Below are 26,708 nucleotides of genomic sequence, written 5' to 3'. Positions count from 1 at the left end.
AGTAGCACCATTAGGAGGTGCAGCCTTGTTGGAGTAGGTGTGTCACAGTGGGCGTGGGCTGTAACACCCTAGTCCTAGCTGCCTAGAAATCACTATCTGCCTTCAGATGAAAACGTAGAACTCTCAGCTCCTTCTGCACCATGCCCGCCTGGATGTGGCCATGTTCCTGCCTTGAACCTCTGAGCCTGTAAGCCAACCCCAATTAAATGTCGTCCATATTAGAGTTGTCTTGGTCATGGTGTCTGTTCACAGCAGTAAAACCCCAACTAAGACAATCATGTACATAAATCTCTAGACCTAAGACGACCAATAATGGCAAACAGTTACAAAGTGGGCCTAGAGGCCTGAATCTATTATCCCAGCCATGTGGGAGGCTAAGAAAGTGGGGGGGGGGTCACAAAAGTTCAAGACCTGCTCGGATAACTTAAAGAGACCTTGTCACAAAACAAAGAGAAGGCTGGTATACAGCCTAGTGATAGGGAGCTTGCCTAACAAACACAGAACCCTGGGTTCAATCCACAGCACCACAGGAAAGGGTGTAGTGGTGCATGTCTGTTATCCCGGGATCCAGGAGGGGAGGCTGGAGGGCTGATGGTTCAAGAACATCCTTGGCTACACAGTGAGTGAATGTCTGTGAGGAGACAACAAATGAGAAAGGGCAAGGAAATGAGAAAACACGTAAACTAAACCCCCCAGGCAGCCCCCAACTGTGTTGCCCCAAAGTAAAATGTCTCCCCATCCTTTCCAGCTATATAGCTCAAGAAAATCAACAGCATTTCTTTCCTTCTTTTTCTTATTTTATTTTATTTTTTATTTTTGAGATAGAGTTTCTCTGTGTAGCCCTGACTGTCCTGGAACTGGCTTTGTAGACCAGGCTGGCCTCAAACTCACAGAGATCCCGAGTGCTGGGATTGTGCACCACCTCCTGGCTCGTGAACGGTATTTTTTTATACTGGCAAACTGGGCATATAACGGACTTTAATAATAAACTCACCTTGAAAAATAACAAAGTTTGGAGATGACTTAGAGGGGGAAAAAGGAACTTCCTCCACTACGTTCTATCTCCTGCCCCAGGATTACTCGACACAAAGCGACCAAAGGAAGTGCCTCGGCACTTCTAGGAGTCACCCCCATTTTAATGCATTTACCGGTGTGGTGTGTGCGTGCGTTTGCGTGCCAGGACCCGTGCACATGTCGAGGTCAGAAGAGAACTTGGAGAGCTCAGTTCTCTACTTCCACCTCGGGAGAAGAAGGTGACTCAGGTCGGCAGGCTCACTGAGCTGTCTCAGCCTCGCTTTTTTATTTTTTTTTTTTTATTTTGCTGAACTTCCAGGTTATCCCATACAGTGGTTATCAGGGCTTCCTGTAACCTTATTTGCTCAATCCCCAAATCCAAGACCCCAAGCAGAGGACCTGGGAGGACTCAGAGTAGCTATTTAATGGATTTGGGGAAGGACCAGAGACAACTGGAGACTTCAACTGGGAGCTGTCCAGAAAGCGGGTGTGAGAAGCTGGCACTCCTCCAGCAGGAGTAGAAACCCCCCCGGGGGGGGGCGTGTCAAACTGGCAGCCACTTCCGGAAGAAGAAACAGCTGTTGGTTTTGAGGGCTCGGCTGGGACATTGCTGTGTTAACCCAAATTTGACTTTACACGAGAACCGTGGCCGGTGTGGAGTTCCTCCAGGATGCGGGAGCGTTAAGGCTGCAGCAAGGGAAGGGGCTCAGGAGACCGGGGACCTGTCCTGGTCTGGGGTGCATTGTCAGCGAGGAAGAAGATCACAGCGGCCAGTGGGAGACTGATCCTACTGGAACACTGGAACGGAGCGCAGGATAGACCAGGACCAGCGCCCCTCGGAATCACCAGGCTGAGTCCTCAGACTCCAGTGAGCCCTAGCGCAGCAGGAGGAAGCAGGAGAACCACGGAATCACAGATAGGACTTCCTGGAACTCGGGGTGAGTTGGTTTCGATTCCCTAACTCTATTGGGCTGTGCGGCTGCTGAGATCTCTGCTGACCTTTTGCCCAAGTAAGATGGTGATCGAGGACTGGGAATCGGGGAGAGGCAAAGAGTGGGACCCGTCCAGAGGTGCCCAAGTCTTAGAGTAGATGGGAAGTCAGTAGGACAATCAGTTTCCAGCACAGATGATTATGGGGATGGGAGGTGGGAGAGGGTGTGTTCGGGGAGGGGGGAGCAGGGATTCAGGACAGGGCTTCTCTGTGTGGCTCTGTCTACACTGGAATTTGGATCTTGTTCCGTAGACCAGACCCAACGTGAACTCAGAGATCCGCCTGCCTCTTGACTGCCAAGTGCTGGGACTAACACTAAGGGTGTGCCCCACCATCATCCAGCACGATTCCAGTTCTTAATATAAATTCCCTTTTCCTTTTCTAGGGCCCATTTCATGAGTAGTCTAATGTAATTTTTTTAAAGGGCCTCTATCTTTTTTTTTAGACTATTCATTTGTTTATGGAAATAGGCTCTCACTGTGTAGCTCTGATTGGCCTGGAACTCACTGTATGGTCCAAGCTGGACTTGAATTCACAGAGATGCTTGTCTCTGCTTTCCAAGTGCTGGGTTTAAAGTTGTGCCACCACGCCCAGACATTTCTGACATTTTTTTTTTGTAATTGGAGGGGAACGGGGCAAGAGTAAATTAATATATTTAGTACTACTTCCAGATTTTTCTCCTTTGCTCTCAGATATCCAAGCCTTGACGGCTTGGGCTCAACATCTGGGAATCGCTGGGGCCCGAGATCCATTGATTTTGTTTAAGAACACCATGACAGGCTAGAAAGATGGCTCAACCTTTAAAGAGTACCCTGATACTAATGCCTGGCCTCCTGCCTAGGAATCCCATGGACAAAGAAACTAATCACTCACATGCTTGGTTTCACTTTTTTTTTTTTTTTAAAGATTTGTTTAATTTGTTTTATGTATATGAGTACACTGTTGCTATCCTCGGACTCACCAGAAGAGGGCATCAAATCCCATTACAGATGGTTGCGAGCCACCATGTGGTTGCTGGAGATTGAACTCAAGACTTCTTTTTAGAACAGTCAGTGCTCTTAAACGCTGAGCCATCTCTCCAGCCCTTGGTTTCACTTTTTGACTCATGTTTTAAAGGCAGACTGGGATTCCAAGGAGTTGTTTTCTCTATGTTGTAATCTGATCTGTAAATGGATTTATTCCTTTTTTGGGGGAAGCAGTGGCGTGTGTGTGTGTGTGTGTGTGTGTGTGTGTGTGTGTGTGTGTGTGTGTGTGTGTGTGTGTGTGTGTGTGTGTGCAAGTGCTTATGGAGAGCAGAATAAGGCTCAGAGCCCCTGGAGTCTTACGTTACAGGCAGTTGTGAGCTGACCAGCATAGGTCCTGTCCATGACAGAGCAGTCAGTGCTCTTAATTACTGAGATAGCTCATCTACTGAGAGAACTCTTTCTCTGTTGTTTTAATTTTTTCCAAGATAATTCTTACCCTATCTTTCACTGGGCCATTGAGAAGCTTGCTAAGGCTTTGAGCATTTTGAGGGCTGGGGATATGGCTCAACAGTTAAGAAAACTGGTTACTCTCCCAGAGGACACAGCTTTGATTCCCAGCATGTACATGGCCATTGTATTCCCAGAGGATCTGACCTCCTGGCTCTACGTGCATGTGGTACAGAGATATACATGTAGGCAAAACACTTGTACACATAAAATAAAAATAAGCAAATCTAGCCAGGCAGTGGTGACGTGTAGCTGGGAATTAGTTAAACTGCTTTGACTCTTGGTGGGACGCACACACGCCCCACCCGCCTGAGAGCTCTCTGGATTAGAGAATAAAACATGCACAAATGCATGCGTGCGTGCGCACACACACACACACACGCACACACACATGCACATATGCACACCAGCTAATTTCAGTATGCCTTGACTAACTCAATGGCTAGGCATTTCTAAACCTCCCCGAGGCTAACACACACTTCCCTCTGGTATTCCTGGCTTAACACCTTCTAAATCTATAATTTATCTTTGCTGCCCTGTAACCTTCTGGGCAGTGCCTCCCTCCACCCCTCTCAGTAGGGCTGCATACCCTTTACACCTACATTGTGGGATGCTTTCTCTCCTGCAGCTCTTAAACGGGATCCTTCTCCCTCCTCCGAGTCATGGCAAGTCACTTCTTCCCCTCAGTCCCTTGCCCACACAATCTAAAAGTTCCGCCCTGTCTCCTTGCCCAGCCATTGGCCGTATGTCAATTCTTTATTATCAGTCGAAACCAGCTGGGGCAGGGCCCTTATGTCTGGAACCTTGGCTTTTGGGAGCCGAAATAAGACAAAGCTTTAGAACCAATTCCCAACAGTGGTGCATACCTTTAATCCCAGCACTCAGGAGGCAGAGGCAGGCAGATCTCTTGAGTTTTAGGTCAGCGTGGTCTACAGAGTGAGTTCCAGGATGTTCAAGACTACACAGAGAACCCTGTCTCAAAAATAGATAGATAGATAGATTAGATAGATAGATAGATAGATATAGATAGATAGATAGATAGATAGATAGATCTTTAAAACAACATTTAAAGTGCCTTTGAAGCCAGGATTGTGGTATGTGGCTTTAATTACAGCATTTTTTGAGGCAAAGTTGTGAGGATCTCTGCAAGTTGGGGGCCAGCCTGAGCTACCTATTGAGCTCCAGGACAGCCAAGGATACAATAAGGAGACCCTGTCTCAAAAAAAACAAAAGAGTGCTTCCGGGTCTGTTTCTATGGCTTTGAACTCATTCGGACAACACCTTCATCTATCACGTGAAGATGAGGATGGAACTGTGATCCTACAGCACTCAGTGTGTTGCAAGTGAAGAGATTTGTTGCTATGGCAACTGTCATTCATTATGGACTCTAGTTGTTCTTGGTGCTGAGGGGGGCCTGAGAGATGGCTCAGCAGCTAAGAGCACCACCTGCTCTTCCGGAGGACCTGGGATTCAATTAATTCCCAGCACCTGTATGGCAGCTCACAACCATCCAGTGCTAAAGATCCAAGGGTGCCCTCTTCAGGTCACCAGAGGTACTTCATGCACATGGTACACATTCGTACAGGCAAAATACTCGTATACATAAAATAAGGAATAAAGATTAGAAAAAGTAGACGAGGATAGGAGTGACATAGATTTCAGGATCAGTTGTCATCAACTTAGAATCTTTTTTTTCTGTCATCCTTATGTAAGCTTTGCACGATGTAGGATGAGGGCTCTGTGGTATCTCTGTGGTAGGAGGAGAGAGGAAGATAGATGGAAAGGAAGCAGTGGCTTCCTGAGCTCTCTCAGAGGAGCCAGGCACTTACTCAGCAGACATTCTCGCCAATTGTTTGCTGTTCTTTTTAACATTTACTAATTTTATTTTCAATGTATGAATTTTTGCATGTATATGCACTATAGGAAAAGAGACTGAAAACTGAGACTGACCGAGGCTCGCTCTCTCTCTCTCTCTCTCTCTCTCTCTCTCTCTCTCTCTCTCTCTCTCTCTTTCTCTCTCTCTTTCAAAGACAAGATCCCATACTATAGCCCAGGCTGGCCTCAAACTCACAGAAATCCTCCTGCCTCAGTCTCTCAGAGTTGATTTTCATTGCAATCCTGAATGTCCTAGGCTGGCTCAGTGACTAAGGTGGCCAATCAGGGCTGGCAGTGTCCTTTAGCAGACATGTTTTATTTGATCTGTGGTGTTTGACTGCTAAGTTTTTGTTGTTGTTACTTTTTTTAAAAAAAAATTGTGGGGCTGGAGAGATGGCTTAGTGGTTTAAAGCCTTGACTGCTCTTTCAGAGGTCCTAAGTTCAATTCCCAGCAACCACACGGTGGCTCACAACCATCTGTAATGAGATCCGATGCCCTCTTCTGGTGTCTGAAGACAGTGACACTGTACTCATATACATAAAGATAAATCTTTAAAGTCACAGAAACTGAAAGGATGCTTTTCAGGTTTAGATCTTATGATCTTCTTTCTTGTGTGTGAATGTTTTGCCATGTGTGTAACTGGGGCCTGCAGAGGTCAGAAGAGCACAGTGGGTCTCCTCTGCAGGAACAGTGCATGCCTTTAACCACTAAGCCATCTCTTTGGCTCCAGGAGCTTCTCTCTAAGCTGTGCGGAGGATCACTCACTCAGAGACTTAGCCAACGCTGGGCAAACACTCCACCACTGAGCTACAACACCAGGTTTGGGATTTTTGTTGTTGTTGTTTTTGAGACAGGCTCTCACTAGTAGCTGGGACTGGCCTTGAACTTGTGACCCTTCTGCCCCAGCCTCCTAAATGCTAAGATTTCAGCACCACTATACTCTATTTCTTTGCAACAATTGAGGCTAATGCTAAATCAGCTTGGTCTACTGGTTTCAGTTGCCTCTTTGGCCCTTGTAGGTATTTGTAATACCTCAACAGGTCATCTGTGTTAGGACAGGCTAAACATTATGACCAAGATGGCCCCAAAATATAATGACTTCCATCCAACTGAAACTGCATCTTCTATCACAGTTCATAGCAGAAACCCTAGCAGCATGGCTACTTTCCTTCAAGCAATTATCCAGGAACCTAGGATCCATTCTTCTGGATACCAGTATCCCAGAGATCCTCTCCTTACAAACCTGTCTCAGCCCAAAGTAGCACACAAATCCCATCCCCTCAGAACCCATAGTCATGTGCCAGTCACATGACCACAGTCAGGTGCTGCAATGGAAGCTGAAGAGAAAACACTCAGTGACCAATACGTCCCGGTTACAAGGAGAGGACAGATTTGGCAGACAGCAAACTGTCTCTACCTTACATGGTGGAGAAATCCTGTTTCTGGCATTGGCATCACAGATACCCTTGACCCTCCGTTAACTGAATGATAGATACACAGGGGGTTTGTGGTATTGCAACCAATCTATGCACGTCTTTCAGGTATGGATAAATTGGGACAGATCATCAAGTTAGGCCAGCTCATCTATGACCAGTGTGAAAAGATGAAATACTGCAAAAGACAGTGCCGGCGTCTAAGAAACCGTGTGCATGGCCTGCTACAGCCTCTCCAGAGGCTCCAGGCCCAAGAAAAGAAGAGCCTCCCCAGTGACATTACTGCTGCCCTGGGCCGTTTTGAGGACGTCCTAAATGAAGCTAGACAGCAGATAGAAAAGTTCAGTCAGAAGTCCAATATTTGGAAGTTTGCAACTGTGGGCAGTGATAAGATCCTCTTCCATGAAGTGAATGAGAAGCTGAGAGACATCTGGGAGGAGCTCTTGCTGCTGCTTCAGGTTGATCAATGGAAGTCTGATTCCGACGTCAGCCAACCAGCATCCTGGCAGCAGGAAGATCGACAGGACGCAGAGGAAGATGGGTGAGTCTTCCGAAGGCTGGAAAAGAATAGTCTGGGGCTAGGGTGGGGTGGAAGAGCAAATGGAAATCAGGAAGCATCCTAGCCTCACTTTGGTTTGCCAGAGGAGAGGAGTTTGAACAGTCAGGTGTGCCTGTGACTCAGAAATCCTGCTGTATGGTGAGGCTAGTGAAATCTGGGGAAGCCTTTGTGGAGTAAGGGATACGTGCTACCTGCTAGTGAGTCCCCTTGCTTCTGTATCACTCTTAAAAAATATCTGGAATTCTAACTCATAACTTACAGTATTAGATTCTGTGGGACTCTCACTTATGATGAAGATTGTCCGGCAAAAAGAGTTAAATAAAGCAAGCCAAGGAAGCATGGATTGGGTACAGATAGCATGCACAACACTGTTTGTTCTAAACCTTACAGATACAGTACAGAACACAATAGACAAAATCTCTGACCTCATAGAGCGTAAGGCATGATGACAGAAAACCAAGTTTCTCTGAGCCCGCAAAAGCCACTAAGTAGAGTAATGGCTCACAATGGTTCAGAAAAAACAGTCAGAGCGCTTGCCTAGCAAGCGCAAGGCCCTGGGTTCGATCCCCAGCTCCGAAAAAAAAAGAAAAAAAAAAAAAACCAGTCAGAGCGACGTTTGACTGGACACCTTGACAAAGAAAGAACTAGCCGTAAAGAGACAAGACTGCTCTTGTGGTAGAACTGCAGAGAGGAAAGCCTAATTGAAATACCGAGTTTCAAGCCTCTACTTGTGCCACATCCTCTGAAACCAGCCACCTGGCAAAGCCCAACACAGAGACAAAGGCACACGCAGTTCACCATGGCAGTTGCCATGGCAGGAGCGTGACTGGAAGTCAATAGCTAGAGCCAAGAATTCAACCTACCTGAGAGTCAGAATGGAAGTGTGAACTGAGGAGAGCGTTTTAGAGGGTGAGGTAATGAACTAGAACGGCCCTCTAATTGAACATAATGGAGGGCCAGACTCTAAAGAAACGAGGCATGGACTGAGCTGGAGGTGGAGGGTAAGAGATGAGCCTCGGTCACCGGGCATGGGAAGACACAGGAAACATGGACAAACATGACCTCCTTAGACTTAGGATGACCCAGCGATATGAACCCCAACACTGTTATCTGAAAGATAGAAGGGGGTGCTGGAGAGATGGGCCAGCTGTTAAGAGTGCTACTGCTTTTCTAGGGAACCCAGGTTCCATAGACGGACATAATGATGAGACCTTTTAACAAGAGACCACTAGGAGAGGTCCCACAATAGTATCATGTGACATATCCTGGCCTAGCCAATAGGCCAAGGGACCTGGAAGCAGGAACTAGGCAGGACTTATCCTACAGCTGCAAAGAGGATGGAGGTCTTAGGAACTCTAAGAGAGAGATACAGGAGAGTGACCTGTAGAGAAAACAGGAGAAAGGAAGGGTGCTGAGCCAGACTTAAGCATATATAACCTCACAGCCAGCCCACATAGTGACACTCTTCCTCCAACAAGCCACACCCACTCCAACAAGGCCACACCCACCCCAACAAGGCCACACCCACCCCAACAAGGCCACACCCACTCCAACAAGGCCACACCCACCCCAACAAGGCCACACCCACTCCAACAAGGCCACACCTCTTAATAGCGCCGCTCCATTTGGGCCTGGCATTCAAACACGTGAATCTATGGGAACCATTCCCATTCAAACCACCAGACTCTGTAACTCCAAGATCTGATACCTTCACACAAACACACAAGTAGGCATACAAATTCCAGCCGTCTGAGAAGAATGAACCTCAATTGAGAAAATGCTCCAACACATTGGTTTATAGACGAGTCTATGAGGATTTTTTTTTCCCATTCATGATTGACGTGGGAGGGCCCCACCCGCTATGGGAGGTTCCTCCCCTGGGTTGGTGGTCCTGGGTTGTATAAGAAAGCAAGTGGAGCAAGTCGCGGAAAGCACACCAGTCAGCAAGCTGTTTCCCTATGGTCTTTGCTGCAGTTCTGCCCCACCAGGTTCTCTGCCTTACGCTCCTTGCCCTGGCTTCCCGGAAAGCTAAATAAATAAAGAAGCCCTTTCCTCCTCATTAAGTGTCATTTGGTCATGCATGGTGTTTATCACAGTAACAGAGAGCAGACAAGGACAGGAGAACACACGGATGCGTCTTTTAGATGCCTGAGCCCAGAGGAGTAGCTGTGCTCTCGACTTGACATGGAGGGTGGTGATTCATATCCTGTCAGGTTGGCAGAAGACATCTAAATGGGACAAATGAGGAGGCTTTTAAGCAAATGAGTACTTTTTTTTTGTAGTAAGAGAAACCAAGACATGTGTAATCGTACCAAATACCATCAAAGAGAAAAAGGGAATCAGGGATTAGGGAAGATGGGCATGTTATGGTAACAGAGAGGGTTGACTCATGGAGGGGTCAGGATTGGCTTCTTTCTTAGTTTGGGGTTTATTGCTGTGAATAGACACCATGACCATAGCAACTCGTGGGAAACATTTGATTAGGGCTGGTTTATAGTTCAGAGGTTTAGTCCATTATCATCTTGGCAGGAAGCATGGCGGCATGCAGGCATGAGTACTCACGCAGAGATGAATATTAACAGTAGTATTTCCTACCAAGTGATGACTTAGAGTTTAAATACTGTCACCTTGGTGGTTTTAATTAACATTCTGGTTTTGATGCACACGTAGTGTCAGTTTAGCACTTGTATTTTTAAACACGTTGTTGCCCCCCCCCTTTTCTTGCAGAAATGAAAATATGAAAGTTATTTTGGTGAAGCTGCAAATCAGCATGGAAGAAATCAAAGAAACCCTGAAGCAATGTGAGTGGCCAGTGCCCTGTGGCAGCGAAGGCTCCCTAACTAGAACTCATCCGGTGTCTAGAGCTCCCACCTACCCTGCTCCTCCCGGCTCTATTTCCTTTGCTGGATAGTACTGGAAACAGCTCACAGGTTTGAGGATGTGGTCACAGTTAATCCAGGCTTCTGTCCATGAAGTAGCATTTGAAAGCAGCCTCTCGACCAGCAAGAAATCCATAGTAACTGTCAGAATACTAAAACAGGCAGGCATAGTGGTGCGTGCTTTTAACCCCAGCACTTGAGAAGCAGAGGCAGGTGAACCTCTGACTTAGAGGCTAACCTGGTCTACAGGGTGAGTTCTAGGATAGCTAGGACTACACAAAGAAACCCTGACTCAATACACACACACACACACACACACACACACACACACACACACACACACACACTTTTTAAGGACTAGAGAGGTGGCTTAGCCATTAAAGGTTAGGCTCACTACCAAAAATAATTTTTAAGAAAGAATGCTAAGATAACTATAATAAGTTCCTCCATGAATAGCATCTATATCAGTCAAGTTTTTGTTACAGTAACAACGACCCAAGGTAGTAGCTCAGAAAGAGAGGTAGTTTACTTGGGCTCACGGTTTGGAAGATATTCAGTCCATGCTTGGCTTATTAGTTTCTTAGTCCCATTGCTTTTGAGTCTGTGGCAAGGCAGCTTGTCAGGATACACATGTAACGAAGAGTAAACATTCGCTTGATAGTCAAGAAGTAAAAAAGGGAGAAAGAAGGGGAGCCTGGGGTCCCACACTCCCCTTTAGAAGCCCCCAGATACCTTAGGACCCACCACCTCCCAACAGCCCCATCCTGGAAAGCAAGTTCTGAACACACGGAACTCTAGAGCCGGGCAAACCATGGCAGCACTGAGGCTTCCATTCACTGACTGACTGCCCATAAAAAATTCAAACCAAGGCCTTTGGAGAAAACAGGCAGGGGATCTCAACATTGGAAGGTGACAACAAGAAAATCTCTGGGGCTCACTGGCCAGCAAGTCTAGCCAATCAGCAAGCTACAGATTTCAGTGAGAGGTTTTGTGTCAAAAGTGAGGTGGATAGGGACTGGAGAAACGGCTCAGCCGTTACAAATGTCCACTAGTCCTGCTGAGGACCCAGACTCAGTTCCAGCACTCAGAGGGCGGCTCGCACTCACCCGTAACTCCAGTTCCAGGGGATCCCATGCCTTCTTCTGGCTTTTTGGACCATGTGTGTGGTACACATATGGACATGCCAGCACACAGTCATGCATAGAAAATAAAAACAAATAAATATTTTAAAGAAATAAACAAGATGGCAAGCAATAAAGAAAGATACTTGATGTCAACCTCTGACCTCTATATATGCATACACAGGCGTGAATACCTGCACATGTAAGCATACTCTATCTCTATGTACATGCACACACACACACACACACACACACACACACACACACAAGAAATTTCAGTGAAATTTAAGGTGTTCATTCATTTCCTCATTTATTCAATAAAACTATACAAATTTTGCTTTGTGCCGGGGTCTGCTCTCAACAAAGCAACTGACCCTTTTTTGGTAGAAACACATGCCCTAGGGGTAAAGGAGAGGAGAGGACAGAGAGACAGTGCAAACATGTTGTATGTTGTTTCTTTTTTTTTTTTTTTTTTTTTTCAGAGCTGAGGACTGAACCCAGGGCCTTGCGCTTGCTAGGGAGGCGGTCTACCACTGAGCTAAATCCCCAACCCTTGTATGACATGTCTTATAGGCATGTATATCCATGTGTCACATGCATGTGGAAGCCAGAGGTCGAACTCAAGAGTTATTCCTTGGGAGAAATCTATTTTGTTTTTTTGAGACAAGTCTCTCACAGAGACCTGAGGCTCTCCAGTTAGGCTAAGATGGCTGGCCAACAAGCCCCAGCGATTCACCTATATCCACTTCCCTAGTCCTGGGGTTACAGGTGACCATGCCACCAAGTCCAGTCTCTAACATGGATTCTGGGGATCAGACCCAGGGTATCTTAGTTAAGGTTTCTGTTGTTGTGAAGAGACGCCATGATCACAGGCAACTCTTATAAAGGAAAGCATTTCATAGAAGCCGGTTTACATTTCGGGGGTTTAGTCCATTGTCATCATGACAGGAAGCACAGCGGGATGCAGGCATAGATGGTGCTGGAGAGGTAGCTGGCAATTCTGCATCTGGATTGGCAAGTCGCGGGAAGAGTTTGAGACACTAGGCCTGGCTGGAGCATCAGAGACCTTAAAGCCCAACCTCAGGGACACACTTCCTCAACAAAGCCATATCTACTGCGACAAGGCCACACCTAATAGTGTCTCTGTGTCTATGAGGGCCATCTTTGTTCAAACCACCACACTTGGCAATGCTTTACAGCTGAGCTATTTCCCCTGCCTTCTTGGGAAGTCTATTTCTATTACCCTAGACAGGGAAGGAAAAGATAGATTGTCTTGATTTCTCTTGCTGTGCTAGAACACCACGATCAAAAGTAAGTCGGCTGGGGTAAGTGACTTATTTCAGCTTACTACTCTCAGTTCACACTCTGTCACTAAGGGAAGTCAAGGCAGGAACTCAAAACAGGAGTGGCACTGCACACAGTGAGTTGGACACACCCACATCAATCATCAATCAAGAAAATGCCCCTAGATCAATCTGGTGGGGGCATTTTCTCAATTGAGGGTCCTTCTTCCAAAATGACTCTACCTCGTGTCAAGTTGGCATAAAACTAGCTGGCACACAGTCCAAAGAAGGATTCTGTCCAAATCCATCTTGGTAAACCAAAATATTATTATTACTTTCAGGAGCATTTGTGAGGAGTATAGGTGATCCTGGGCACTTGAATGATCTAAAACCCTCCCACAGTAACATGAACAAGAACTTAGGAAAGCTGGATCACTGGCCTCCTACACAAGAGTCTCCTCTTACCCAGCAACGTTTACTATGAAGAGACTTCTATGAGTGAGTCCTGTAATTTTCTTGAGCTTCCTCAGTTTTGTAAGTTTCCTTTGAGCTTTGTGATATTCTGAGGAAGAAAAATGTTTCAATCCATGAGGAAGCATTTATACAACTGACAGCAATATAGTTGCTGAATTTGATCCATGTCTCTATTTGATCTGAAATAACTAGATATGATGCCAGGTATCTAGTGCCAAGCCATGTGGCAATAGGAGTAGAGCTCTGAGATGAGGCTGTACTCTGTAGAGGCTGGCATTAAGGCTGGAAAGATAGGCAAGACTGGAAAAGGAGGCTAGGGATGTAGTTCAATGGTAAAGCACTTGCGGAGCACACACAAACTCCTTGGTTCAATCCCATGCATTGTAAGAAAACAAATATGTTGGAAGAGAGGGACAAGAAAGTACATGAAGCTTCGCTGCCAACTTTAGCTGTGTCTCTATGTATAACTCAGAAGCAGAGGACCCTCTGCCCTGAGAAGTTCTAGTCATGGAGTTCATGGGGTGGCACTTCCCTACCACATCACAAAGAGGTCACTTCCCTTTCAACTCTTTCCTAACACGCTGACCTTTTAATCTCCTGTCTCAGGCTCACTAAAACCCATGCAGGAGGTCCCACAAGATCTCCAAGTCAAGGAGATTCCGAAGGAAGATCTTGGATATCCGTGGACCAAACTGAAGACAAATAAACTGAGCACGATTTATAGAGGAGAGTATTACAAATCTCCAGTCACCATCAAAGTATTCAACAACCCCAAGGCCGAAAGTGTTGGGTAAGCTACAGGGCTATAGGATATGACTCTTCATACATACCAACACCTATTCTCTGTAGCTTCCCAAGGAGAAAGGTACATTGTCTCCCTTATTAAATGGGGGGAGGGGAGGAAGTCAGGCTCAAAAGGGTTAAATGGCTTAATCTGTATTATTAAGAAACAGAGGCTATAGAACCAGAGAAGATGGGGGAGAGGGGTACTTCTTGCTCTTACAGAGAATCCAGGTTCAATTTTTGGCACAAACATCACAGTTCATATCTAGAGCTCCAGTTCCAGAGGATCTGAAACCTTCTTCCCGGCTCACAGGTGCCAAGCACACACATGATACACAGACAAACATGCAGGCAAAACACTCACACAAAAAAGGAAAAGAAATAGGCTGACCTTGGGCCACTTTCTTTCTACCCCAACTCCCTTTTACTCATGGCCTCGTGTGTCTTTCGAAATTTATACTCTTTTCCAGATGCAGCCCTGTGTGCCTTTAATCACAGCACCCACGAGGTAGGGGGAGGCCGTGTCTGAGTTCAAGGCCAGCCTGGGCTAGATAGAGAGTTCCAGGCTAGCCAGGGCTACATAGATAACAACAAATTTTTTACCTTATAGTCTTGTTTCTCAATTCATCTTCTTCTCATACGATTCTCTTTTTGGTGTGGTGCTGGGAACTCTACAGACAACAATTCTGTGTTATATCACTGTATTTTCCTGTAGAATATGCTCTTCCGCTAGTTTTCCATAGGTGAGGAGAGTGGTACGTCTATCAACTACTCTCCTCACTGTCCTGACTCAGCCTTGTGGAACATGCCAAATCCTTTTACTTCAGGTGACTCTGGTGACTCGCTGGGCATCAGTGAGCCTTTCGCCTGTTTCCCATAATGTAAAACATCTGCTTCCAACTTTCTCCCACTGACAATGCCACTGTACATAGCCCTTAATGGATCTGTATGACAATTCTGAGGTACTGGGAATCAAACCTTGGACTTTACACACGGAGGCAAACACTACCACTAAGTTCTACCCCCGACACTTGTACAAGAATTTCTTTGGGCTGTAACTCCAGGTTAGAAACCCTTGCTTCACAGGTTCCACAAATATTAAATTGGCTAAGTACCACCAGGAAGCTCTTAGAGTGGAGCAGGTGTACCTATGGTATGCATACAGTATCGCCCCTACAGTGCCTGAGAACACTCGTAGTTCATATACTGACTGATCCTTGCTGTTTCTAAATTTGTTTTATCCTTGTAAAGTGGAATCAGATCTGAAAGCATTTAATTTACTAATAAATTTGATAATTTCTTTCTTTTTCTTTTTCTTTTTTCAAGACAGTCTTTCTTTATGTAGCTTTGGATGTCCTAGGACTTGCTCCTCTGTAGACCAGCCAGGCTGGGTCTCAAACTCACAGAGACCCACCTGCCTCTACCTCCCAAATGCTGGGATTAAAGGTACAAGCCATCACCTCCCAGCTTGAGCATTTACTCGTATGTGCTTAGCCATTTCAGCTTTCACACTTTTATTTGCTTACAAAGAATTGGGTCTCATTTTTAAAAATTTTATGTACACGTGTAAATGTGTGTGAGTGCGTGTGCCCGTGAAGTACAGAAGCATTAGATCCCCCTGATGTTGCAGTTACCCACTGCGTGGGTGCTGGGAATCAAACTCAGGTCCTGTCTTAGGGTTTCTATTGCTATGAAGAGACACCATGACCAAGGTAACTCTTATCAAGGCAGACACTTAACTGGGGCTGGTTTACGGTTTCAGAAACTCAGTCCATTATCGTCATGGTGGAAACATGGCAGCGTGCAGGTAGACATAGCACTGGAGGAGCTGAGAGTTCTATATCCTGATCTGAAGACATCCGGAAGGAGAGTGTCTTCTGCAGGCAGCCAGGAGGAGGCGCTCTTCCATACAGGACTCAGCCTGAGCTTTGGTGGAGACCTCCAAGCCCACCCTCAGAGTGACACACTTCCTCCAACAAGGCCACACCTCCTAATAGCGCCACTCCCCACAGGACAAGCATTCAAACTCGTGTCTATGGGGGCCATACTATTCAAACCAACATAGGTCCTCTGCAAGAGTTGTGTATCTGTACTCTCAACTGATCTCTCATCGACTCGTTATGGTGTTTTCAAATGCAATTTATTTTTCCCTATCTCCACTCCCTCTCCTGAATCCTCCACCCCTCAGTAGCTTCTCTTTCCATTTCTATGTCACATAAAAAGTCTTGCCTCTCCCCCCTTCTCTCAACACCTCTCGTGATCGCCTCTCTAGTTTCATAGTCTATACCCATTCTCACAGCCCCTTCCTTGCCTACATATAAACAATAGAAGTTAGGATCTGCACATGATAGAGAACATGTGACCTTTCTTGTCTTCCTGGGTCTCCCACAGAGGTGAATGCACCCATGATTAATGTTGCACTGCTCACAATAGCTATTTGGCTTCCCTTTTCTGTGACTTACCTCTTCCTATCCTCTGCCCTCTCTTTTTTTTTTTTCCGGAGCTGGGGACTGAACCCAGGGCCTTGCGCTTCCTAGGCAAGCGCTCTACCACTGAGCTAAATCCCCAACCCCTCCTCTACCCTCTCTTCTGTCACTGTGATGGTTTGTATATGCTTGGCCCAGGGAGTGGCACAACTAGAAGGTGTGGCCCTGTTGGAGTAGGCGTGGCCTTGTTAAGAGTAGGTGTGTCACTGTGGGCATGGGCTTAAAACACTCACCCGAGCCACCTGGAAGTGAGTATTCTGCTAGCAGCCTTCAGATGAAGAAGTAGAACTCTCAGCTCCTCCTGGACCATGCCTGCCTGGATGCAGCCATGTTCCTGCCTTGATGATAATGGACTGAACCTCTGAACCTGTAAGCCAGCCCCAATTAAATGTTGTTGTCCTTATAAGAGTTGCCTTTATCATAGGTCTGTTCACAGCAGTGATTCCCTAAGACAGTCACATTTCCCCATTTGCAGAAGAGCCTTGTATATCATGGAAATCAATCATTTGTCAACTGTAGATATTGCAAAAATCTTCCATTATCACATGATCTCATGTTAACTTTGTCTTTGAGGTCCATCATCAAACATGCATCTTTAATTTTAATTTAGGTACATCCAAACTTCACATTATCTGTGCTCTCAAAACACACTTGCAAGCGCAAGGCCCTGGGTTCGGTCCCCAGCTCTAAAAAAAAGAAAAAAAACAAAAACAAAAACAAAAAAAAACACACTTGTGCTCTCACAATACACTTCCCTATGCCTAGAGTTAACTTTCTTGAGTTAACTTTCTTTCTTCCTTCCTCTCTCTCTCTCTCTCTCTCTCTCTCTCTCTCTTTCTTCCTATTAGGTGGGTTCTCACTATGTAGCTCTGGCAGACTTGGAACTCTGGCCTCACTCTCTTTGAGCTCCACTTGCCTTGGCCTAAATGGTACTGGAATTAAAAGGATTAAATAATAATATATTATTATTATAAATTATTATTATTTATTGTTGTTGTTTTAAACTTTTATTACTTTTTTATGTTATTTTATGTGCATGGCTGATTTTCCTGCATGTATGTCTGTGCACCACTCGCATGCCTGGTGTTTGCAAAGGCCAGAAGAGGGTACTGAATCCCCTGGAACCAGAGTTATGGATGGTTGTGAGCCACCGTGTGGTTGCTGAGAATTGAACTCAGGACCTCTGGAAGAGCAGTCAGAGCTCTTGACCTCTGAGCCATCTCTACAGCCCCCAGTTTTAATTTTTTTAAGATTTATATATTTTATGTATGTGAGTACACTATAGCTGTCTTCAGACACACCAGAAGAGGGCATCAGATTCCACTACAGATTGTGAGCCACCGTGTGGTTGCTGGGATTTGAACTCAGGACCTCTGGAAGACTAGTCAGTGCTCTTAACCACTCTTAGTTTGCCATATAAGTCACAAATATATAATTCTACCAAGTACCAGAAAGAGCTGAACAAATCCTATTATTTCTGTCATAGACACTGAGGGACGAATTCTGCCTCCAAGTTCATCTGGGAAGTTAAACTTAACAGCCAAGCCCATCACTCTGCTTTTCCCTATACCAAGAGTCTCTGATGGTGTCTCAAGCACCTGCTTGCATGCATGCCGAGTGTACAGTATACTATACATTCTTTGAGGGGCCCTCAAATTCCAAATGCTGATTTCTCCTTTCACCCTCCTAGAATAGTGAGGCTCACTTTCAATGAGGAGATCAGAACCATGAAGAAATTTGATTCTCCCAACATCCTGCGAATATTTGGGATTTGCATCGATCAAACAGGTAAGGGATTGGTCAAGCTTTGACTGCTTGCATGGAATATACTGTCCGCGTTTTAATTTGCTACTTTTTCTGAATATGAAAGAGACGTTTATTATAGATTCCTAGATGAGAACTTAAGAGGTTAGAGAGCTGTGTTTTTCCATTTAAGCATGGAGGTCTGCCAGGAGCCTCCCGGCCCGGAGTGGGTGGTAGCAGGATGCACAGAGTAGGACTCTGGTGATGGCTTTAAAGTCTGCTGTCTCCAGACCTTCTAGCTCTCTAACTGTACTGAAATGCTGACGGTAACTTGCTAAGGACTTCCGAGGGTTTAAGGCTGCTTGTTTAGGAGATTTACGGTGTCGGAGGATTAAGCAATGTGACCTTTGTTCTAACTCAGCAGGAACTTTGAGGCGCTAACTTTCAGCCCGCTAGTCAGAAGTCAAAGGAAGAAAAAGGGACACTTTGAAAAGTGATTGTAGAGTTTATTCCTAGGTCGTAAAAAGTTTCCTATGAAAGCTATCTAAAGGGAAAAGTGGAAAGATCCTAAGCAGGGAAAGGGAAAAATTCTAAGGGAAAAAAGTTCCTCTCTCTTCTCTTTGTCCTCAGTCTTTTTTTTTTTTTTTTTTTTTTTCCGGAGGTGGGGACCGAACCCAGGGCTAGGCAAGCACTCTACCACTGAGCTAAATCCCCAACCCCTTGTCCTCAGTCTTTATACATCTTTCAGACTACATGATCACATGCTACAAAGTTCATCAGAAGCGTACACACACACACACACACACACACACACACACACACACACACAAGTCAAATCATAAATTGAGATAGGAGTTTACAACAGAGAATGCTTACATGCATATCCATCAGGAGTAATTATCTGACTAAGCACCCATCACCTGTCATAGCTCCACAGGCTCACTGAAGGTTTAAAACCATAACTAAGTTATTAGTGAAGTTTTGTATAGCTAAACCCAGTCAATATTTTATCTTCTGTCCTAACACCTATAATAAATCGTTAGTTCCTTTTTTTTTTTTTTTCCAAGTATTAATTCTGTTTTATTTGTTAACTGGAAAACTAGACAATCCTCCAGTGCAACAAGGTATTAATTAATCCTCTTCCTCATCGTTAGTTCCTTTTTAATTAGTTAACCTTTGGTTAATTGTTTTACAACCTCTTGGAATGTGCTCTGAGTTGGAGAAAGTCTGGTTAGAAATAATTGCTCTGAGATATCAGATGACACTTGCGAGACTGGCAGAGTTCTCGCTGAAGTTTTGACTATCAGAAAATGACCTAATAGCAGTCCCACTATAAAAGAGCTTAATAATCAATGATATAATTTTAGGAATTCTTATAGGATCATCATTAAGACTTAAGAAATCATCTATTTGTCTACGTAGCATTGCTACAAGACAGTACATCTTCATAGATCTGCAGAGATCTGCTCCAAAGGGATAGGCTATTGCTTAGTGATTGTTCTATATGTTTAATAATAACAGAAAAAGCATTTTTTTAAAAACTTTTTTTTTAAGATTTATTTATTTATAAGTACACTGTAGCTGTCTTCAGATACACCAGAAGAGGGCATCAGATCTCATTACAGATGGTTATGAGCCACCATATGGTTGCTGGGATTTGAACTCAGACCTTTGGAAGAGCAGCCAGTGCTCTTAACCACTGAGCCGTCTCTCCAGCCCAGAAAAGCATTTTAATAGCAGAATCTTTCCTAAAATGAATTCCCTTACAGCCTTGCCTTATCAGGGTGAACCCGTCGCAGGTTACATTATAATCTGAAGCAGGCCATGTCAGGACAATCACCTACTAGTTATTAGCTTGTCTCATTATTGCTCTTGACAGAGGTCAGCCACATAGTGGACACATAGTCACATGGCAGACAAACAGCCACATGGTGTGCAAACAGTCACATGATGTGCAAACAGCCACATGGTGGGGAGGAGAACTTAGATAAAGTAAAAAAAACTTAAAGCACCAGAGGAACCATACTTAAGCTTTTGCCAGCATCTTAAAGGAAAGACAAAAGTAAAGGAAAAAATTAAGTCTCTATGAGTCAGGTCTTAGAAATGTAGGAGGGCCCATGGAGCCCCGTGGTAGCACATAGCAATTTATTTATTTATTTATTTATTTATTTATTTATTTATTTATTTTTTGAGACAGGATTTCTCTATTAAGTAGCCCCGGCTGACCTAGAACTCATTATGTAAACCAAGCCGGTCTTGAATTTACTGCCTCCCTCTATCTCCCAAACACTGGGGTTAGAGTGTGCACCTCCATGCCCATGCGTGGCTCATGTGCTAAATTTTAAAGAGCAATTCACAGGGTAGTAGTGAGGAACTAAAAGTCAGACAAATTCCCAGACAGACAGACAGACAGACAGATGAATGCATAACCAGGTCAAAGGTCACAAGCTTCTAAGATGACTGGCTTCTTCCTCACTCTCCTGACCGGAGACAAAATCCCAGCTTAAAATAAAATCTTGGCAGGGTTTGTTTTTTGTTTTTTGTTTTCCCATGAGCAGGGCGCATGCACACTGCCTCTATGCCATCCCCAAACCCTGGTTTATGAAACAGTTGTGGGCCAATGCTGTCTTTGTTCACACTGACCAACCCAAAATTAGGAGATTTTTATTCAAAGTCTTTTTTTTAAGATTTATTCATTTATTATATATAAGTACACTGTAGCTGTCTTCAGACACACCAGAAGAGAGCATCAGATCCCATTACAGATGGTTGTGAGCCACCGTGTGGTTGCTGAGAATTGAACTCAGGACCTCTGGAAGAGCAGTCGGTGCTCTTAACCACGGAGCCATCTCTCCAGCAATTTTGCTTTGTTTTAAGACAGAATCTCACCCTGTAACTCTGGATGGCCTGAAACTCAAAAATTCTCCTGCCTCTGCCTCCTAGACATAATGATCAATGCAGTGAGACGTTACGCTCAGTCCCACTTATTTATTTATTTAATTATTTATTCATTTATGAATTTGAATGCGACTTTAATTGCTAAAAGCAGTGTTGATGTGGCTACATTTTACCTGCTGTTCATGGCTGCCGTTGTTGGCTAGAAAGAGGAAGCAACATTTCCCATCTACCCTTCTGGAAATCATGCCACAGCCTAAGTCCCACGTAATCTGTGTATGTGGAAGGAACTGGTAAAGAGAATTGACTAGAAGTCAGGGTCTCAGGTCATAGGCTAGAAACAAAGGAACGTTCACATCCTAAGTGAGTAAGTCGCCTCAGCCGTTACCTGAGAGAATAAGTGTCACTACAAGTTTTCTTCAGATTAAAACCTTTGTACTTTAAAATTGGGTTGATCTTAAGATGGGAGAGAAATGGGACTCACTTGAGGGCAGAATTATCTCTATAGAAAGAAGTGGAGAGGTGATTTGTGGTTGCGAGAACCCTGAGTGGGGCCGGATCTTTCCAATCTCTGCTTCTTTTCCACCAGTGAAGCCCCCCGAATTCTCCATTGTCATGGAGTACTGTGAACTCGGAACCCTGAGGGAACTGCTGGATAGAGACAAGGACCTCACCATGAGTGTGCGCAGCCTCCTAGTCCTGAGGGCAGCTAGAGGCTTGTACAGGTACCAGAGGGGCAGATGGGCACCGCAGAGAACTGGAGGAGTCTGTCTGTGCTACTGATGGTCTCAGGGATGATGGGAGAGCAGGCCAGAAGCCCCAGATGGTCTCCTTTCCCTCCTTCTCTGCTGACTCTGATCCGGGGCAGGTGCATTTTACTAAGTTGTCCACAGATCACCACCCACACAGAAGGTAGGGAGGGTTCTAGACAGCCTCGTTATCCTGTTAAAGGTCTAATACACCCTCCCTTTGGTTGTAATCAGGTTACACCACTCGGGAACACTCCACAGAAACATCAGCAGCTCCAGCTTCCTGGTAGCTGGAGGCTACCAAGTAAAGGTGAGCACGTCCTCCAAGGGCTCCCTGGGTTGGTTGGAGCTTCGAGAAAAGAGAACTGCAGAAAAGAAAGGCTGTGCTGTCTTAGTTTCCTCCTAGATTTTAGAACTGGGTCCATCTCTTCTCCTGCTTTCTGGGTGCCCACCACAGAACAGATTCCACCCTTTGCCAGCCAGTGTTTCAAACATTCTTCCCTTCCACCATCCCCGTTCTGTTGAGAAGAGCTGTCTTACTATTTCTCTTGATTGGTACAATGTGGTGAAGTGAACCTACAATGTCAACAAAAGCAAAGTCTGGAGGTACCAACAGGACTGAAGAGATGGCTCAGCGGTTAAGAGCACTGTCTGCTCTTCCAGAGGTCCTGAGTTCAATTCCCAGCAACCACATGGTGGCTCACAACCATCTGTAACGGGATCTGATGCCCTCTTCTGGTGTGTGTCTGAAGATGGCTATTATGCACTCGTACACATAAAAAATATTATTTTTTTTACATTCAAAAAAAGAAAACAGGAAAAAAATTAGTCCCCAAAGGAAAAGCACCCCCTCCCCCAACTCTACCTTCTACCCCCTCCACCCAGGACTTTGCCGTTTCAACATCTGCATCTAATGCATCTTTCTGTCTAGCTTGCAGGGTTTGAGCTAAGCAAAACACAGACTTCCATCAGCCGGGCAACAAAGAGCACTAAAGCAGAGAGATTCAGTTCGACAGCATATGTCTCCCCCGAGAGACTGCAAGATCCATTTTGCAAATATGACACAAAAGCTGAAATATATAGGTATGTGCCTATACAGGTTCTAACTGAGGTTGAGAGGACGGGGCAGGCCCAGGCAAACTCCTCCTCTGAGGACCATCTTAAATCTATAGAACAGGACAGGGGTGCAGGCTGGTGGTGAAGCACTTGCCTGGTGTGGTTCTAGCTTCGTTCCCTAGCACTGGGTGTGGTGGGGTATTGTCTTGAGTTGGGTGGTAACCAGAAAATTCAGAGTTTCCTGAAGTGACTGTGGGGACATGGGAAAAGGAATGTGCTGGGTGCTTTGTTGCTTGGTTTTCTTTCAAAACCTTTTAAAGATACATTTATTTTTATTTTACGTGTATGAGTGTTATGTCGACATGTATATGCACCATGTGGCCAGAAGAGGGCGTGTGATTCCCTCTGGAACTGGAATTACAGATGGCTGGGAATTGCCAGGTGGGTGCTAGGAACTGAACCCAGGTCAGCAAAGGCTCTTAACCATTGAGCCATCTTTCCAGCCCCCTCCCTTTTAATTTTAATGAATCTGTGTGCGCGCATGCACATGCACATGTGTGAGAGAAAGGGTGGCGTGTACATAGCACAGAATGTGTGTGGATGCCAGAGATCAACGTTTTAGGGCCATTTCTCTCCTTCTACCTGTAAGTATGTGGTTTCTGGAAATCAAATTCGAAAGTGTGGCCCAGCAAACTCTTTCTTTGCCTGTCCAGTCACCCACCTGACAAGCCCTTGGTTTTCTTTTAGCTTTGGAATTGTGCTCTGGGAAATTGCCACTGGAAAGATCCCGTTTGAAGGTGAAGAACATGACCACTGGCTCTGCTGGGGTTGGAGTTGGGTCCTCTTCTGAGAGGCCAGGAGCTTCCTATCTGTGCTATCCTGGTCACTTGGTTCTCTAACGTAGGAAATACCTGAACTTCTCAGTAGAGCTCATTCGTTCTCTCTCTCTCTCTCTCTCTCTCTCTCTCCCTTCCTTCCCTTCCTTTCTTTTTCTTCCTGTCTATCTGTCTGTCTTTTCTTTTCTTTTCCTTTTTTCATACTAAGTCCTTCGTTCTAATCCTAGCTATCAGTATCCAGAGAGAAGTACGTGAGTGAAAATTTTTAAGCTTCGTGTCCTATTTTTTTTTTCCCATGCTAGGCTGTGATTCTGAGAAGATCTATGAGCTGGTGGCTGAGGACAAGAAGCAGGAGCCAGTGGGTCAGGATTGCCCCGAGTTGTTGCAGGAGATCATTAATGAGTGCCGGGCCCATGAACCCTCCAATCGGCCCTCTGCGGATGGTAGGATCCTTTCTGTCAAAGAGTGCAAGCTGTGTGTTTTGTGAAAAGTTTCTTTTGTTTGATTGGTTTTGGTTTTGGTTTTTTTGTTTGGTTTTCGAGACAAGGTTTCTCTGTGTAATAGCCGAGGCTATCCTGGACTTTGCTCTGTAGACCAGGCTGGCCTCAAATTCGCAGAGATCCACCTGCCTCTGCTTCCAGAGTGCTGTTCAGTCAACGGTATAGGGGTAGCTTCCGTTGTTCAGAACCTCCAAACAAGCTCTCAAGGTTGGTTGGTTGATTGGTTGGTTTCTTTGTTTCTTTGTTTCTTTCTTTCAGCTCCAATAAAGTAGTTCATACTCTGGGCAGTGTGAACTCAACTGCTGTGTCCTGCAGGAACATTTGACAATGTCTCAAAAATTTTTCTTTTTTTTTTTTTTTTTTTTTTTTTTTCATTGTTGCAGTTCAGGAGACTGGAAGGCAGAGTGGATAGAGGTCCGGTGCTATTGTGTAGCATGTAATTTTAAAACTCCACGCTGTTGTCTTTTTGGAGTCCTGCTTGCTCTCAGCTAGGCTCCGGGAACAGGATGCTGCTGGTCTCACTCCGACATAGTTCTGCAGCCAGCTGGTTCTCTGACCTCCTGGAAGCTGCGATTGCTCCTCCAACTCCTCATGGCTAGACTCCGCTAAACCTCTAACAACCACCCCTAGGCTGAGCCCTTTCTCCTGCCCACCTGAGTTGCCTCAGATGGAAAATACCAGGCAGTCTTAATATTTTAAAATCAGCCAGATAACACAACTGCTGGGTGAAGAATTTCCTATCCAAATCTAACAATAGCCTTTTCTGTCCACCTTGGCCTCCGCCGGTGGCAGAGGTGACTTTACGTGCCTCTCTCCCCTCATTCCTTCTTGTTTCGTCCTTGGGATGATTTCCTTGATTTAGACTTTTTTAAAGTTTGGGTTTGCTTGCTTGTTTGTTTGTTTGATTGTTTTTGAGACAGGATCTCGTTGTCCAGTCCTAGCTGGTCTGGAACTAACAAAGACAAGGCTATCCTTGAATTCATTGCGATCCACCTGCCTGTGCCTCCCAAGTGCTGGGATTAAGGTGTGCACTACCATACCTGGCTTATATATTTGTGTATGCAGGCCTATGTTAAGTCCAGAAGAGGGCAGCAATTCTCCTCTGTCCCTTGATATTTGTTGAGGGCTGGGCTGATTCCTGATTCCAGGCTTTCCCTGAGGCCATAGTTCCTTCTCTAAAACTAGGCATATGCTTGGTAGAGCGGGTAATGGCCTATGGTCCAGGCCTTGCTGGAGAGGAGTTTCAGATACTGAAACCCAACTTGTCCCCATTGCATGAGGCGTTGGTTATCAGTCCCAAGCTGCTGTGTGCTTGGTCTATAACGTTTTTGAGATCCGTCCCATTGTGTGACAGTTTCTGCTGACTCTGCCCCATGTGTCCCCTAGAAGTAGCATATAAGGTGCTGTGTTACTTAATAAGCTTACTTGGCATAAGACATAGCTTATGCAGGATCAACCACATGTCTTCTCTATCGTCTATTCTCTTTGTTGTCTGATCTCCTGGTCCTCTCTCTCTCAGGACTCTGTCACTGAAGAATAGCCTGCTGGTCCAGGTCATCCACTCATTCTGTTTGAGGTGGGGTCTGTTCTTGAAGCTGTCTGTGTCTCAGAACCCCCTCAGAGCTGGGCTTACAAGTGTGCCAGGGCTACAGGCATGCACCGCCATGCCTCGTTTGAGAGTTGGGTTTTCAAAGATTGACAAGTTAGAGTCACGTGTGAGGATGGTTTAGGAATCAGGCAGACAAGGCAAACGCTGTTGCTGTGCGTTGTCTACTGTAGGCTTCTTCATGTTCCCAGCGTGGCTGTCAGGAACCTGCTCTTGTCTCACTTTCTTCTCACTCATTCATAGGAATCTTGGAGAGACTGCCTGCCATTGAAGACTCCATGGACAAGAAGCTGTAAGAGGGACAAACTGGACATGTGTCCTTCCCATTGGTCAGCAGCATCAACTTATTGCTGGGTGCAAAAATCTTTGTTCTCTCTTGGTTGCTTTTTTTTTTTCTTTCTTTCTTTTCTTTTTTTTCGGAGCTGGGGACCGAACCCAGGGCCTTGCGCTTGCTAGGCAAGCGCTCTACCACTGAGCTAAATCCCCAATCCCCTTGGTTGCTTCTTTTTTCTTTCTTTCTTTTTCTTGAGATGGGATCTCACCAAGAAGCCCCTGAAAGCCTGGAGCTTGCCATGTAGAGCAGGCTGGCTCAAACTTCCAGTTTTGCCTCTTGAATGCTGGGATTAAGTGCACAGACTGCCAAACCTGTCATGCTTCTTATTTGTTAGAAATAGAAAACAATTGCATGGGACTGAAGACATGGCTCTGTAGTTAAGAGCACTGGCTGTTCTTCCAGAGGACCGGGGTTCAATTCCCAGCAACAACATGGTGGCTCACAACTATCTGTAACTCCTGTTCCAGGGATCCAACACTCTCACACAGACATACATGCAGGCAAAACACCAATGTACATAAAATAAAAATAAAATTAATCCCCCCAAATTTATCTTAAAACTAAACAATTCTATCTCAGTGTGGTAGTGCATACCTTTGATCCCAGCACTTGGGAGGC

At 45.3% G+C, this 26,708-nt stretch overlaps 1 protein-coding gene across 4 annotated transcripts; it reads left to right on the top strand.

The window, feature by feature from the left end:
* Positions 1-1,573: 1,573 nt before the first annotated feature.
* Mlkl (mixed lineage kinase domain like pseudokinase) lies at positions 1,574-26,152 on the top strand. 4 transcript variants are annotated; one of them, XM_032888020.1, is made up of 12 exons: positions 1,574-1,952; positions 6,084-6,172; positions 6,895-7,327; positions 10,073-10,146; positions 13,709-13,892; positions 18,062-18,159; positions 21,599-21,734; positions 21,993-22,068; positions 22,690-22,841; positions 23,562-23,611; positions 23,953-24,093; positions 26,000-26,152. In XM_032888020.1, the coding sequence occupies exons 3-12, from the start codon at positions 6,897-6,899 to the stop codon at positions 26,050-26,052; spliced, it is 1,395 nt and encodes a 464-aa protein (XP_032743911.1). In that variant the 5' UTR covers positions 1,574-1,952; positions 6,084-6,172; positions 6,895-6,896; the 3' UTR covers positions 26,053-26,152. The 4 variants fall into 4 exon arrangements, with proteins under 4 accessions (XP_032743911.1, XP_032743912.1, XP_032743914.1 ...); XM_032888021.1 differs by having other exon boundaries at positions 6,039-6,172; XM_032888022.1 differs by lacking the exon at positions 1,574-1,952 and adding an exon at positions 1,983-2,024.
* The last annotated feature ends 556 nt before the right edge of the window (positions 26,153-26,708 follow it).

Source organism: Rattus rattus, chromosome 17 (assembly GCF_011064425.1).
Source record: "Rattus rattus isolate New Zealand chromosome 17, Rrattus_CSIRO_v1, whole genome shotgun sequence".
Classification (NCBI taxonomy): Eukaryota; Metazoa; Chordata; class Mammalia; order Rodentia; family Muridae; genus Rattus; species Rattus rattus.
This window is presented reverse-complemented; position numbering and strand designations above follow the sequence as displayed.

Excerpts from the sequence above, each read along its gene's own strand:
- Mlkl (XM_032888023.1), top strand. The coding sequence starts at position 6,897 with ATGGATAAATTGGGACAGATCATCAAGTTAGGCCAGCTCATCTATGAC. Across the intron at positions 7,328-10,072 it reads CAGGACGCAGAGGAAGATGG|AAATGAAAATATGAAAGTTA; the intron begins GTGAGTCTTCCG and ends CTTTTCTTGCAG. Across the intron at positions 23,612-23,952 it reads TGGAAAGATCCCGTTTGAAG|GCTGTGATTCTGAGAAGATC; the intron begins GTGAAGAACATG and ends TTCCCATGCTAG.